General features: G+C 46.3%; 1 protein-coding gene across 4 annotated transcripts; it reads left to right on the forward strand.

Moving 5' to 3' along the window:
• The first annotated feature begins 114 nt into the window (after positions 1-114).
• On the forward strand, positions 115-12,954 carry LOC133113884 (transmembrane protein 184B-like). 4 transcript variants are annotated; one of them, XM_061223004.1, is made up of 10 exons: positions 115-634; positions 3,367-3,609; positions 6,214-6,379; positions 7,192-7,282; positions 7,687-7,762; positions 8,089-8,180; positions 8,597-8,766; positions 9,157-9,351; positions 11,281-11,307; positions 12,089-12,954. In XM_061223004.1, exons 2-10 carry the CDS (start codon positions 3,367-3,369, stop codon positions 12,289-12,291), a joined length of 1,263 nt encoding a protein of 420 aa, XP_061078988.1. In that variant the 5' UTR covers positions 115-634; the 3' UTR covers positions 12,292-12,954. The 4 variants fall into 4 exon arrangements, with proteins under 4 accessions (XP_061078988.1, XP_061078991.1, XP_061078989.1 ...); XM_061223005.1 differs by lacking the exon at positions 115-634 and adding an exon at positions 688-825; XM_061223006.1 differs by lacking the exon at positions 115-634 and adding an exon at positions 1,142-1,264.
• The last annotated feature ends 2,497 nt before the right edge of the window (positions 12,955-15,451 follow it).

Here is a 15,451-nt window from a genome sequence, read left to right on the forward strand (position 1 = left end):
GAGGTCGATTACGTCATCTTTACTTGGGGAATGGTGGTCGGGCCCTGTTAGCACATGCGCATGAGTGGATTCTCGGTAGCCGTACTTGCTCTAGTGGCCTGAGTGATTTACTGTAGTTAATCCCCAGATGGACACTTTCAATGAATCATTTTCAGTAAAAGCTGGCTGAAAATCGAGAGCCGGCAGATATCATTTTAGCTGAACAACCACCACAAAACTAACCAAGTTATTTCATGCAGTTTAAGGAAGGTAGCTAATTCTATGAATGCTTGCGAAACGACGACTTTGTGCATTTAGCTCCAACGCTGACCGTTCACCGGCTAGATGGTCGCTAACGTTGCATTTATTTAGTGAACTAGCCTGTCGGGAGTTGTGTGTAGAAGGCAGCAGTTGCAGAAAGCAAGTGGTCACCACGCCACGTCCATGGGCGAGCAAAATAAATCAATATGAGTTTCGGCTTTGTTAATGCAGTAAATTTGGCAGACTCCAGCTAGTTAGCGATGTGAACAATACATATAGCTACATGATTTCATTGACATAAATCCTTGGAAATATTAAAAATTGATGCAAAGAATTGAATGATTGGAGTCAACCAGTCGCAACGTAAACAAGTTCACGGGCTGCTGCGAAGGAGGTGAGAGCTGTTTGATTTTGGATTTCCAGCCCCTTGGCAAACTAACATCACCAATTAGCCATGTAGTTTAGAATGCCACATGTCGGGAAGGGTTGGGATTTAGATCTCATTTGCAGGAGTGATTTTTGTTCACCAGTTGTCTGGACCAGTTGGCTCCAAGTTAACCTTAGCAATTTAGCTATCGGCATTTGGTAAGTTGCCTGAATACGCCAATTCCCATTTTTACGAAACGTTAGCTTGGTCGGTTATATTTCTAGCTAAATAATAATATATCAATACACATGGTGCAATATGCAGGTAGTCATTCGTTTAATTGGAAATAACCGTGGATTATTTACCTATTAAGCTGGCTAATTACTCTCATACTTGTGAATGATCAATATAACCAGGCTAGCTCTAACGTTAGTAAAAACGAAGCGCCACATCTCTGTAATCAATACCGCGGTTTATGTGACTTAAGTTAGATAGGGCCTATTAACATTTGTTCCTACCAGCGGTTAATTTAATCGTGAATTGTTTTCATGAGTTCTGCATTTTCATAAACAAGATGGTGGTATTTTGCAGTTTCAATTTAGCCAGTTTCTTGATGCTGTCCAGAGCCTGTGACGGACGATGCAGCGTTAGATTAAGGTGAAAACATATCAACTTCAGTACTGCATCTAATATTTATAAGGTCTACAGCAGTGTGTTTTTTATACTACAGTGTACGAGTTGTTGTGATTCTTTGTATCATATTGAAAATGTATTTTGTCGTGGTATTGCCATCCCCTTAGTGCCGTGACTAAATGTGACTACCGGTAATTAAACATTTGTGATTTTGCATTACTATTGCATATTTAACGTCGATGATGGCTTGACGTTATAACTGTACGTTCCCTCCTCTCTCGCAATTGTTTTTGTCTGAAGTCACACGTTATAGACGCCCTTTACCCTCAATGATGCTTACGAAATGCGGATTTCTCACACCAGGGTAAATTGGCTGGGTGTCGCTCTATACGCAGACAGCACGGAATCTGAGCCTTAAACCTCGATATGTCTGGTTTCAAAAACACTTTAACGACAAACGCAGACCCTGCTCAGGAGAACGGTTTTAATAGAAACATCCGTCAAATAATAAGCACATATTTTGCTGGTTTTGTACGAGGTCCTTGGAGTGAGACGCATGCAGTGCCAGATGTGAATTACCTACGAATTAAGGGTCTTTGGGTCAAAATCTTGTCCGTATTGTTGTCACGGGGTTTGAGACCGAGTGAGTCAGGAAAGGTTGGATATTTTCGCCATGCAGACTCTTTTTATTTCATTATAATGGCTATTTGGAATAGCCATTTCCACTGCTCTGGAATAACAGGTTGGCATTTGTAGTTCTGGTACAGCAAAGACCAACTCTATTCTTTCAAATTGTACAGTGCAGTTTTGACTGGGGAAAGCTTACCATGTTTATTATTATTGTTTTGTAATTCCACTATTGCAAAGAGTCAAATCCGGTTTCGTGAATTGGAATAACCTCTGATAATGTTCCATGGGCAGTCCAGGAGCCAGTGAGTACGTAGTGTTATGTACAGATTAGCATGCTTCTGCAAACATACAAGACAATACACACTGATGCTATGTGTGCTTTTTCACACTAGGATGTTCTCTGACTGTCCTCTGATATCCATGAATGCTGTCAACCATTTTCTTTTTTATAAATATATAATATTATATTGCTTAAATGGTTTGGAACACTGGTAGGTAAAGTTATCTTGTTCCCACACACACACACACACACACACACACACACACACACACACACACACACATACACACATAAACACACACACACATACCCTGTTTCCAGTAGCACTTTATGCTAAGGGGGACAGCTCATGAGTCACATCTCTCTCTCTCTCTCTCTCTCTCTCTCTCTCTCTCTCTCTCTCTCTCTCTCTCTCTCTCTCTCGCCTGCCTTCCCCATCTCTCTCTCTCTAACTCTCACTTGCCTCCCCCATCTCCGACTCTCTCACTTGCCTCCCTATCTCTCTCTAACTCTCTCACTTGCCTTCCCTATCTCTAACTCTCTCACTTGCCTCCCTATCTCTCTCTAACTCTCTCACTTGCCTCCCTATCTCTCTCTAACTCTCTCACTTGCCTTCCCTATCTCTAACTCTCTCACCTGCCTTCCCATCTCTCTCTAACTCTCTCACCTGCCTTCCCCATCTCTCTAACTCTCTCACCTGCCTTCCCCATCTCTCTAACTCTCTCACCTGCCTTCCCCATCTCTCTAACTCTCTCACCTGCCTTCCCCATCTCTCTAACTCTCTCACCTGCCTTCCCATCTCTCTCCAACTCTCTCACCTGCCTTCCCATCTCTCTCCAACTCTCTCATCTGCCTTCCCCATCTCTCTCTCTCTCTCTCTCTCTCTCTCTCTCTCTCACACTCGCTGTTTGTGCAGTAAATGAAGAGGACATTGAATTATGTTTGGGTTGACTTGTGCTTGGGCTGGAACTGTGTGTTTGTAAAATATTGCATTATCCTTGATGAAATGACACCAGGTATCAAGCACACCCTCTGTGTGAGTGAAGCACTGTGGTGAGAATGATTGGTCACTATCATGCAGGGTGGGAGGGTGCATCATCTCCAGTGTTCCTGTGCAGGGGTGCCAGGATTGGTCAGTTTGGGCAGAGCCACTGGCCAATGGGGGGTGTTGGCTGCCTGTGCCAGTTGTAATTGGAGAGGCGTTTTTTTGGCACAGATGAACAGGCTGTGGAGGCGCGATGTCCCCCTGTCGGAGCGGCTGGGGAGTGCCTCTCCTGTGGGAGTCGTTTCAGGACCCCCGGTCACTGTGGCCCCCCTGGCCCCAGCAGGGCCCAACATCTCCTGGCTCCCGGAGGCCCCCCAGGAGACCCCCGAGCCGCCCATCTTCCTCATGACCACCACCGCGCAGGCTGTGTCCGGGTTCTTCGTGTGGACCGCCCTGCTGCTCACCTGCCACCAGGTCAGCCTGGGCCCTCGACACCGCCCACGGGCACAAACACCCGTGTACACACACACACACACACACACAGGCTCGAGAACGTGCACAACAATAAAACCCTTTAGTAACTATTCGTTATTGCTTTTTTGTATTACCTTCGCACCTTTGTTCAACCTTTGCCTGTGTGTTTGCATACGCATTTGAGGGAGTATGTAGAAAGATTTTATTTAAACCTCTAGAAAGTTGTTAGAGTTAATTTTTCTCCACAGACTTTGCCAAAGTGGATGTTTTTAGATTGTGGTGTTCTGTAGAGAAGGGAGGTGTCGGCCTTAATCTAACTTGCATGCGTTCCCTCGTGTTCCCTCTGTGCCCTACCTGCGAGGGTGTCGCTCTTCTGTGTTCGGCAATGGAAAGTTTAAAGTCAGCCGTCGCCGGGACAACAGGTGCATCTGCTGTATGGTGATGTCAGAGCTGAGCAGGTTGCCTAGCAACACCGTACAGTTCACGGTGCCCCGTCGTATTCACCTGTTTATTTTCCCGTTTACTCTGCATGCAATTCAAGCAAGGTTGACGGCTGCCCGTTGGACAAAGCAAGGTTGTGGAAAGGGTGACGGAAGGTTCAGACGGCAAAAGAAGCGCTGATTTGAATGACGAGTAAAGAGGGTTTCTCGCCGTCTGACAGACTGTTATTCGCAGCAGTCCACAGGATGTGGGCAGAGCAGCCTCAGAATCGTGGTGCGGAACTTCCTGTTTTTCAGCTCTGAAGCGTCGGCTTCTTTTACTCGATGCGGGAGCCATGTTGGTGCAGAGCTTGCGTTGTATTCTTACGAGGTTTCCTCGCTTTCATTGCGTCGAGTGTGGCTTCTTCTCCAGCATCAACCGCCCTAAATTATTTACGTCTTTTTCATCTCTTCTCCCCTCCCCCCCCCCCCCCCCCCAGCTCCTGTGGAATGTCTCCGTTTTCAGTGAAGCTGAGACACTCTCAATTTCTGTCGGGTTTACACCCTCTTAAATTCACCATATTTTCCAGTTTCCGACACAAAGCGAAAAGCGGAAATAGCTGGTGCAATCCAGTCTCTGAATAGGCTTCGCCAGATGAAGTGCATATTGTTAAACACTAATATAAAAGATGATTTTACAATAGCCGGAGGAATTCCCAGCATTAAATGTGGAACGAGAGGAATAGTGACTGCTGTGAAGCCGGATGTCTCGTTTTGTGATGCAGTTTGGCTTCTCTGTTCACATTGCTGACACATTGCTTGGACAGCTCAGTCTAGCTGAGGTTCTTATAAGTTCAAGACCAAAAGGTACATTTCACACGCATGATACTGTGCACTAAGTCTTTAAACATTTATTGATCATATTGTTTCAGGAGAACTGCAATTGACAGTTTATATTTCAGCATGTGTGCCGGTGTATAATGGTGCCTCTTTGCAGTGTGAAAGTACATTCAAATAAAAAATGATGATATTAGCTATTGAGCCAGCTGTGCTTTCCTACTTCTCTAGCCAGGCTAACTGTTCTTAGATGGTTAATAAATTGGTTATTGTGTGGATAAGTCTAGTTTTGTAAATCCATCCATCCATCCATCCATCCATTATCTTAACCCGCTTAACCTTGAACAGGGTCGCAGGGGGGCTGGAGCCTATCCCAGCATACATTGGGCGTAAGGCAGGAATACACCCTGGACAGGTTGCCAGTCCATCGCACCATTCACTCACACACTCATACCTACGGGCAATTTAGACTCTCCAATCAGCCTAACCTGCATGTCTTTGGACTGTGGGAGGAAACCCACGCAGACAAGGGGAGAACATGCAAACTCCGCACAGAGAGGCCCCGGCCGACGGGGATTCGAACCCAGGACCTCCTTGCTGTGAGGCGGCAGTGCTACCCACTGCACCATCCGTGCCGCCTAGTTTTGTAAATGTCAGACATTTCCACTGCGGTTCTTGACTTGTTAAAGATGACAAGCTGTGGCATGTATTTTATAAAACCGACCATAAAAATGTGTGTTTGCATGTGAGATTCTGTCATTTTGCCAAAATCTGCAAATGATTGATGAATTGGCGAAGTTTCTCTTCTTATAGAGAGTACTCTTGTTGGTCTTTTGGTAATGCTTTATTTTATAGCCCGTTAATTACCTAGTAAGTACTGGGTAAATACACAGCTACCCAAGTGCAATTACTAGGTAACTACTTTGATTTCAGTGGTAAGTACCATATGTAAATAAGTTGTTGCCTAATAAGTACCGAGTATTTACACCGTGCCATGTTTACACCGTTACACCGAACTGCTGCTCGCTGGATTTTTTTTTTTTTTTCTCCCCTCTCTCCACCATTCTTTGCAAACTCTAGAGACTAGTGTAATATTGTAGATACTGAAACCACCCTGTCTGCCACCAACAATCATTCCACGGTCAAAGTCACTGAGATTCTGATGCTTGATGTGAACATTAACTGAAGCTCCCTACCCATGTCCACATGACTATGCATTGCACTGCTGCCACACAATTGGCTGATTTAGATAATCGCATGAATAAATCGATGTAATAGAGTAAAAATGTCCCTAATGAAGTGCTCGGTGAGTGTATGCGGCTGGTAACGCGGTCCTGTGCCGGGACAGATCTACATGCACCTGCGGTTCTACAGTGCCCCAAACGAGCAGAGGCACATCGTGAGGATCCTGTTCATCGTGCCCATCTACGCCTTCGACTCCTGGCTCAGCCTGCTGTTCTTTACCAACGAAGAGTACTACGTGTACTTCGACACGGTGCGCGACTGCTATGAGGGTGAGCGAGCGAGCGAGCAGCACAGTCTGTGTGTGTGTGTGTGTGTGTGTGTGTGTGTGTGTGTGTGTGTGTGTGTGTGTGTGTGTGTGTGTGTGTGTGTGTGTGTGTGTGTGTGTGTGTGTGTGTGTGTGTGTGTGTGTACACACATGTACTATATACGCATGCTCTCGTGGGCTGTATGTGGGGGGAATCGTCAGCCCTGAGGGCAAAGGGCCCTCTCTCTCCCCCTGGCTTTCTGAGGACAGCCGTCCTTTACTGTCAGCCTGCGGGGACGGCTGGCCAGGGGGAAGCCTGTTGCCTGGCGACCGGCAGTGCACCATGGCCGCGCGGAGAAGTTTTTGGTTTTTGACAGCGGCTCCCTCGGACAGATAAACTCATAAATCGGCAGGGTGTTGTTACCTGACCTGCCGTGTTACCGTAGGAGACGTATCCGGTCACTTCAGTGACTCCGAAATGTTTGCAGTGACTGCGTGGGTTGCATAGTTGTACTGCGGGGCCATCATACCAGAGTATGTAATCTCGGGCTGTGTCTTGGCACTGCCGCTCTACTGATGCAGGTATCTGATCCAGGGATAGTGATAACTCATCTTTGATGGTAAAGATCAGTTCTGACTGGCTACTGGCTTCTAATTCTTTATAGAGATTCACACTGGGGTGGTGGACCTTAGGTACACTCCCCCCCCCCCACACACACACACACGCAGTCTTGTGCTCTCTCACAGTCTCTCACACACGCACACACCCACATACACACACGGTCTCGCACACCCACACCGGCTGTATGGCTGATGTTCTCTCTGGTTTCTCTTCAGCGTTTGTGATCTACAACTTCCTGAGCCTGTGCTATGAGTACCTGGGAGGGGAGAGCTCCATCATGTCCGAGATCAGAGGGAAGCCCATCGAGTGAGTCTGGGAGATGACCCAAAACCTGCCCTGCGTCTCATTTTAACTTTCCTCAAACCCCCGGACGTTTAAAGTCACCCTGGGTTTCTCATATCCAGCTGAACTGTTTATTTGTGATACTGTGGCTGTACTGTTGCAACTGAGATGCAAGGTATGATGTGTGTGTGTGTGTGTGTGTGTGTGTGTGTGTGTGTGTGTGTTGGTAACTGATAAATGTGTGTAAACAGCACAGTGCACAGCTAACCTGTGTGAGTGTCAGTGTGAGTGTGTGTGTGTGTTGGTAGCTGGTAAATGGGAAATGTGTGTAAACGGGGCACAGCTAACCTGTGTGAGTGTGTGAGTGAGAGTGTGTGTGTGTCTGTGTGTAGCTGGTAAATGTGTGTAAACGGGCTGTGTTGTGGCAGGTCCAGCTGTGTGTACGGGACATGTTGTCTCTGGGGAAAGACCTACTCCATCGGCTTCCTCCGTTTCTGTAAACAGGTACGAACCCCATTCCTCTCTCTCTCTCTCTCTCTCTCTCTCTCTGTCTCTCTCTATCTGTGTCTGTCTCTCCATTTCTCTTTCTCCCTCTTCTTCTTCTTCCTCTTCCTCTTCCTCTCTCTCTGTCTGCCTGCCTGGCTCTCTGTGTATGTGTCTGTCACTGTTTCTGTCTCCATCTCTCTCTCTCTGTTTCTCTCTCTCTGTTTCTCTCTCTCTCTGTCTCTGTGTGTATGTGTATCTGCCTCTCCGTTTCCCCTCTCTCTCTTTCCCTGTAGGCCTCCAGTATGTATTTTTCCGTAACCCCCCCCTCCCTCCTTGCCCCCCAGGCCACCCTGCAGTTCTGCGTGGTAAAGCCCCTGATGGCCATGATCACAGTCATCCTGCAGGCGTTTGGGAAGTACCGAGACGGAGACTTCAAGTACGTCTGTGGTCTGCCATTTTAACCTGTTAGCCTGTGTGCGCCAGGCACACAGGCATTAGCCTTTACAGCCCCAGTGTGTGAGGTCTACTCACACGCGCACACACAGGCGCACACACACGTACACACACACGCACGCGCACACGCACACGCGCACACACACATGCACACACTCACACACATACGCACACACACACACATACGCACATACGTACGTTCACGCACGCTCACACACACGCACACACACGCACGCACACACACACACACCTACACACACTCTCACAGTCTCATAAACACACTCTCTCACAGTCTCATACACACACACGTGCGGACGCTCACACACACTCACACTCACACTATCTCTCTCAGGTGTTGATGCTCATGCTGAATCCCTTGCTGTGCTCTCCCTCTCTCAGCGTGGCCAGCGGTTATCTGTACGTCACCATCGTGTACAACATCTCGGTCAGCCTCTCTCTCTACGCGCTCTTCCTCTTCTACTTCGCCACCCGCGAGCTGCTGGTGCCCTACAGCCCCGTGCTCAAGTTCTTCATGGTCAAGTCCGTCATCTTCCTCTCCTTCTGGCAAGGTCGGTCTCTCAGATTATGTTATTATTCACATTCATTCGCCATAACATCGGTACATGTGTGGACATGGTACACTATTGGAAAAATGGAGAATAGCATATTTTTTTCCCCCTCACCGTTTACATTACATTACATTAGCTGACACTTTTGTCCAAAGCAACATACAGTTGATTAGACTAAGCATGGGACCATTCCTCCTGGAGCAATGTGGGGTTAAAGGCCTTGCTCAAGGGTGTAACAGCTGCGCTAACCTGATTGTGGTTACACCGGGGCTTCCAGGTCCCAGTCAATCACCATAGCCACTAGGCTAAAGGCTGCCTCTTTCTCTCTTTCACCCGTGATGCAGTTTGAGACCTTTCTCTCCTCTCTCTCTCCTCTCTCTCCCCCTCCAGGCATGCTGTTGGCCATCCTGGAGAAGTGCGGGGCCATCCCCCAGATCAACTCGGCCGAGTTTTCTGTGGGCGAGGGCACAGTGGCTGCTGGGTACCAGAACTTCATCATCTGCGTGGAGATGTTCTTCGCCGCCCTGGCCCTCCGCCACGCCTTCACCTACAAGGTCTACATGGACAAGAGGCTGGACTCCCAGGGTAAGGAGGTGTCCTGACACCCTTAAAAACACAAGCCTGAAAATGACATAACTGTTTTCATTTGCGGAATACATTATTGTTGTGAAACAACAACCTTATCAGTAATGAAGTCTCAAAGTATTTTTTTTAATGTTCTGAGCATGCATGATGGTTTGTTTCATCTTTAATGCAAGCCAAAACACTCTTAGAAATGTAACTTAATTGGCTAAAATGATTCTTGCTCGCTGCAGGACTTTTTGGCAGCACTGAGGGACTGTTTAGCCAGAACCTTGTAGGTGGGCCCATCTTGTTCTGGAGAGTATACACTCACCAAGCACTTTATTAGAAACATTTTTACTTTATTACACCTACTTATTCATGAGATTATCTTATCAGCCAATTGTGTGGCAGCAGTGCAATGCATACAATCATGTAGATACGGGTCAGGAGCTTCAGTTAATGTTCACATCAAACATCAGAATGTGATCTCAGTGACTTTGACCATGGAATGTTTGTTGCTGCCAGACAGGGTGGTTTGAGTATCTCAGAAACTGCGGATCTCTTGGGATTTTCACGCACACTAGTCTCTACAGTTTGCAAAGAATGCTGCAAAAAAAAAAAAAAATTCCAGTGAGCAGCAGTTCTGCAGCCAGAAACGCCTTGACAGTGAGAGAGGTCAGAGGAGAATGGCCAGACTGGTCAAAGCTGACCGGAAGGTGACAGTAACGCAAATAACCACACATTACAACAGTGGTCTGCAGAAGAGCATCTCTGAACACACAACATATCATAAGTGGATAGGCTACAGCAGTACAAGTCTAATACATACCTAATAAAGTTATCGGTGAGTGTATATATACCGGGGATAGTAAAATGTCTTGCGTAAACAGTATTGTCGGCATGTAATGTCAGAACGGACAACATGATGATTCCTCCAAACAATGCCGAAGTAAACAATGGGCTTTCTCGATATTTCTCTGAGTTAGCTTGTTTTTTGAGACTAAACTCACATTTTCAGGAACGTTTTTGCTTCAAATATTTTTGAATGTCTTCTAACACTTTCAGGCAGTATATTGTGTGACCAGATTGATTGGGAATTTCACAGTGGAAACTGGAATGAATGGAAATAAAGGGCCGGTGTGGTTTTAGGGGTTAATCGCACCCCTCAGACTCGAGGCCTGCTGTGCTTGTCTGGATGCGGGTGCTCCTGTACCGTGCTGAAGAGAAAGCCATTTCTGTCACGCTGACACAAGCGTCTGACCGGCCATGGTGTCAGCCCTCATGCTGCCACTGACACTGTCAGATCTCTAGAGCAGTTCCCCACCCGGATCTCTAGAGCAGTTTCCCGCCCAGATCTCTAGAGCGATTACCCGCCCAGATCTCTAGAGCGATTACCCGCCCAGATCTCTAGAGCGATTCCCTGCCCAGATCTCTAGAGCGATTCCCTGCCCAGATCTCTAGAGCGATTCCCTGCCCAGATCACTAGAGCGTTTCCCCGCCCAGATCACTAGAGTGTTTCCCCTCCCAGATCACTAGAGCAGTTCCCCGTCCAGATCACTAGAGCGATTCTGTGTTTGTCAGAAAACATACCTCTACCTATCTACCTTTAACTGCCCGTCCATCTGAAACTTAGCTAGCCAGTCTGTTTGTATGCTGGGCTAAGTTATTATGTCCTAGTGTCTAACTTTCTGGTGAACAACTCTGGTCTCCTCACTAGTTGCTCTTTCTTCCCCTCTTTTTCTTTCTCTGCTTTCTCTTTCTCTCACTCATTCTCTCTTTCCAACTACCTCCTCTTTTTTGCTTTTCTTTTTTCTTGTATTCCTCTCTTTTATCTTTTATCACCTCTGTACTGGCTAATTATTTTTTTTCTTCTTTCTTTCAACCCTTCTGATCTTCTTATCCTTCCATCTCTCCATCTCTCCTTCTCTGCCTGTGTGATGCACTGCGAAGGGCCTGTTCCTACCTATGGAGAGTACGGTAAGTCTTTGCCCCCCTAACCCCCCCCCCCCCCCCCCCCTGTTTGTCCCGTTTTGCGCTTCAGCCCACGCTGCTGTAAGCGAAAAGCCCAGGGCATGTTTTGGTGTCTGTGCCCCCCCCCCTCCCCCCCTTTGTGAGCACCCCACCCTCTGTTCTGTGGAGCACTCCTCTTTTTTTTATTTCTCATACTGTTTCCTTCTTGCTGGTTCATGGTTAACTCTCAATTTGGCCATTTGACGGCCGTTGTTTACCGTTTACCGTTTACAGCCACTGCCCGTAGCCGCATTCGGCACGGTTATACTCAGTGTGGCCGTTCCTTTCTCTCCTTCTCTACTTCAGTTCAGTTTTATTTGTATAGTGCTTTTCACAGCAGACTGTCCCAAAGACGCTTTGCAGAGTGACAGACTGGAAGAGAAAATGTGAGATACCAGCCCTAAAATTACCCAAATAGCTTATGTGGTAAACGACTCCCTAGTGCTGGAAAAACCCTCAAACAGTGGTGTGAAAAAAAACTCCCAGATGGGAAGAAATCTTGGGAGGAACCCAGCTATCGGGGGAAGCCCATCCTCCGCTTCCCTATAGGTTGAGATGGTAACACTTCAGGTATTAAAATCACAGGTAAACTACCGGCAGGCCGCATGGATGGATGTAGAGTATGCAGGTCAGAGGGGCGGGGGCATGTGTGGGCATGAACCAGGGGCGGAGCAGGGTCCTGCAGCAGTCCCAACACCTCACTCTCCCCCCCCCCCCCCCCACCCTCTCCCTTCGCCCCCCGCCCCAGGCCGCTGTGCCCCCATGAAGAGCATCTCCAGCAGCCTGAAGGAGACCATGAACCCGGGGGACATGGTGCAGGACGCCATCCACAACTTCTCCCCCGCCTACCAGCAGTACACGCAGCAGTCCAGCCTGACCCGGAGCCACAGCGCCGCCAGTAACCACGACAACGAGAAGACCCTCCTGCTCAGCTCCGACGACGAGTTCTGAGCCGCGGCGACCCGACTCTGGAACTAGGACCCGAGAGGGTGACGGTGCAGGTGTTTCTGCGAAACGGCCGGAATTATCCTGCATACGCACACGGACATTTGCATACACACAAAGTACACGAACACATGCACTCAGTAGAGAGTTAAAGGCGTATAGCGCATTCAGACTCACATGCACACATGCTCAGTAGAGACGGGTAAACATGCAAATCATTCACAGTCATGCACGCATGAAAAACATGTGCACGTACACACCTACAGGCACACACACGCAGACACACACACACACACACACACACACACACACACATACACTAGAGACATTTACAGGTATTACACATTCCCAGGGTTTATTTCCTGTGCGTACTCATTCCCCGCTTTCTGTGGTCCTCACCACATGGTTGCCAAACAGTAGAATATGGACTCCCCTGCCCCCCATCATAAAGTTTTTATTATTCTGGGATTAATTAGGGACATGAGATGGGGTGTCTGGGAGGGTCCTAGTTATTTACTGAGAATAGTTACATACCGAATTGAAATTGTGTAATATTTTTGCCATTGATATTTAACCATATAGGAGACTTTCCTTCTGTATGAAGCCAGTTAAGTGATGATGTGTTCCAAGGTTTCCTTTGTATTGTAGTGGGGGGGGGGGATCTCTGTGAGTGGCTTAGTTAAAAAAAATATATATATATATATATATATATACATACATACATATATATATATATATATATATATATATATATATATATATATATATATATATATATATATATATTATAAATATAAAAATCCGTTGTCCAGAACTCCATTTCTTTCAATTACCAGTCCTGATTGGGACATCAGAATTAAAAGTCCAGTTCAGAATTTATGTTTACATATTTCAGATGTTCGGCCAGATGAGCTCTGGGCTTAGAGCTGCTGTATCCTGAAGCAGACTGGACTATAACAGAGTAATGGTGCCATTATAGGTGGTTATGGACAGCACATCCGACACTACAGTACGGCCTAAAACTGACAGTGTACGCTGAATGCCTGTGTTAATTATTTAGGCCATATCTATTGAGACTTGTAGCGTAGTGGTTAAGGTAAATGACTGGGACAGGCAAGGTTGGTGGTTCGAATCCCAATGTAGCCACAATAAGATCCGCACAGCCGTTGGGCCCTTGAGCAAGGCCCTTAACCCTGCACTGCTCCAGGGGAGGATTGTCTCCTGCTTAGTCTAATCAACTGTACGTCGCTCTGGATAAGAGCGTCTGCCAAATGCCATTAATGTAATGTATTGAGACGTAAGCAGAGTAAGCAGCGATGGGATACGAGCTGTGGGTTTATGTGAGTCTCTTATTTTACTGTGAAATGGAAGGTTTTTAAACTGCATTCAGACTTGCTGAAAATAAAACGTTACGTTAACCTGAGATGAACTTTTGGTGACTGGCTTATCCAGATGCAAAACTTCCAAGGGAGGCAAGGGGAGACACAGTCAGCCACTGAACCGCATGTGGTAGCACATATCACTTGCCACTAGGGGGCAGCAGAGTGTTTATTTTCATTATTACTCTTAACCCTGGTCCTCAGGGTCCCATACTAAGATGTGTATCTGGATTGTGCCATAGTTTCCTATGTTCAGGTGAATGAGAGGGAAGGTTCTGACACAATGTTACACACTACAGTGAAAACTGAAAGGAAAGGTGTATGGGTCGGGGGGTTTGGGGGATTTGGGGGTGGGGGGGGTGTTACTGTCCTTTATAATACTTATTTTACTCTTTTTCAATTATCTTGACGATAGAGCTTGAACTTCTCCACCTCTACCCCCCATATGTTCTACCCTCCAAACCTACCCCCTCCTGTCTCACGGCGGTTTTTATTATTGAAGAGAAACAATTCAACTTTGTTCATCTTCTTTATCATCTATTCCTTTCCCTGAACTACAATGTATTTTATTATTGTGATATATGAATATATTATTCCTGAAGATATCGGTTGTTTGTAAATAAAGTGTAAAAGGCAGTCGTGTAAAAACAGCTTTTGGTGATGTTGAGCTGGGAGAAAAAGCGTTTAGTTTTGTTTATGTTCACTTTTCGTTTCCTTGTTCTTGGTATATGGACATGATGCTTTCACAGATTCAGCCTCTATTTTTGCTCATTGTGATGTTTGGACGAATAAAAGAGGAAACCGAGAGTCGTTAATAGGAGATTGTGTGTGTATGAGTTATTCTGTGGTGTTTATCTCAAGTTCTGAACAGAAGATTGCGTTACTGTGTATAAGCTATTCTGTGTTCTGTTGCCTCTCGTAAAGGGTGCTTCTAAGAACCCGGCTCGCTGGCATTTCAACTAAAGTGCTTGACCTAGGTCCAGTGATGCACACTGCATCTTGGCTTGAATCAAGACTGCCTCAGGGTCAATTGGCTGTCCATGTCGGGTATGAGCCTATAACTAGGAGAAAGCAACTATGTTATGGTTTAATTACTGTTTTAATCAACATGACTTCATATGTATGTATGCATGCATGTGGATTATCCATCTGGGCCGCTGTGTCTGACATCTTGTGTGAGATTGTCATTTTGCTTTTTAGTGTAGTAGTAGTCTTGTGGGAGCAGCTTTGTGCATATAGATTAGTCATATCAAACTCGGTACCATGGAGGGCCCGTGTGTATGTTGGTTTTTATTCCAGCCTCAGATTGTATAATTGGTTCAAATTGCTGCAGGTGTGCACATAATCTGTATAACTTTTGCTTATATTCTGTGCTTTAATGCATGTAGCTGAATGAGCAATGGGAATCAATTATGGCAGCATTAATAGGTTGGAATTGAAACCTGCATACAGTTTCCGACCACTACTGTATTTAAACTGCACAACCACTGCTAAATTAATCCAAAGAGCAGCCGGTTTTTAAGAATCTCAGGTCTTGCTTGAATGATCAACCTTGTGTATGTTGTGTTTGTGTGTGTGTTTGAGTCAGCAGTTAACTGTCCACTGTGGTCCGTAAGTATTTGGACAGTGACACAATCTTTGCCGTTTTGGTTCTGTACTCCAGCACATAGGGGTTTGAAATGATGAATATGAGGTTAGAGTGCAAACTAGCAGCTCTAATGTCAGTGTATTTGCATCCACATTGGGTGATCCATGTAAGAATGACTAAATGGTAAATGTCTGCAGTA

The sequence above is a fragment of the Conger conger genome, chromosome 16, assembly GCF_963514075.1.
Source record: "Conger conger chromosome 16, fConCon1.1, whole genome shotgun sequence".
Classification (NCBI taxonomy): domain Eukaryota; kingdom Metazoa; phylum Chordata; class Actinopteri; order Anguilliformes; family Congridae; genus Conger; species Conger conger.

Coding starts and splice junctions, on each gene's coding strand:
- LOC133113884 (XM_061223004.1), top strand. CDS start 3,367: ATGAACAGGCTGTGGAGGCGCGATGTCCCCCTGTCGGAGCGGCTGGGG. Junction 8,181..8,596: donor TACCGAGACGGAGACTTCAA/GTACGTCTGTGG, acceptor TCCCTCTCTCAG/CGTGGCCAGCGGTTATCTGT. Junction 11,308..12,088: donor TCCTACCTATGGAGAGTACG/GTAAGTCTTTGC, acceptor CCCCCGCCCCAG/GCCGCTGTGCCCCCATGAAG.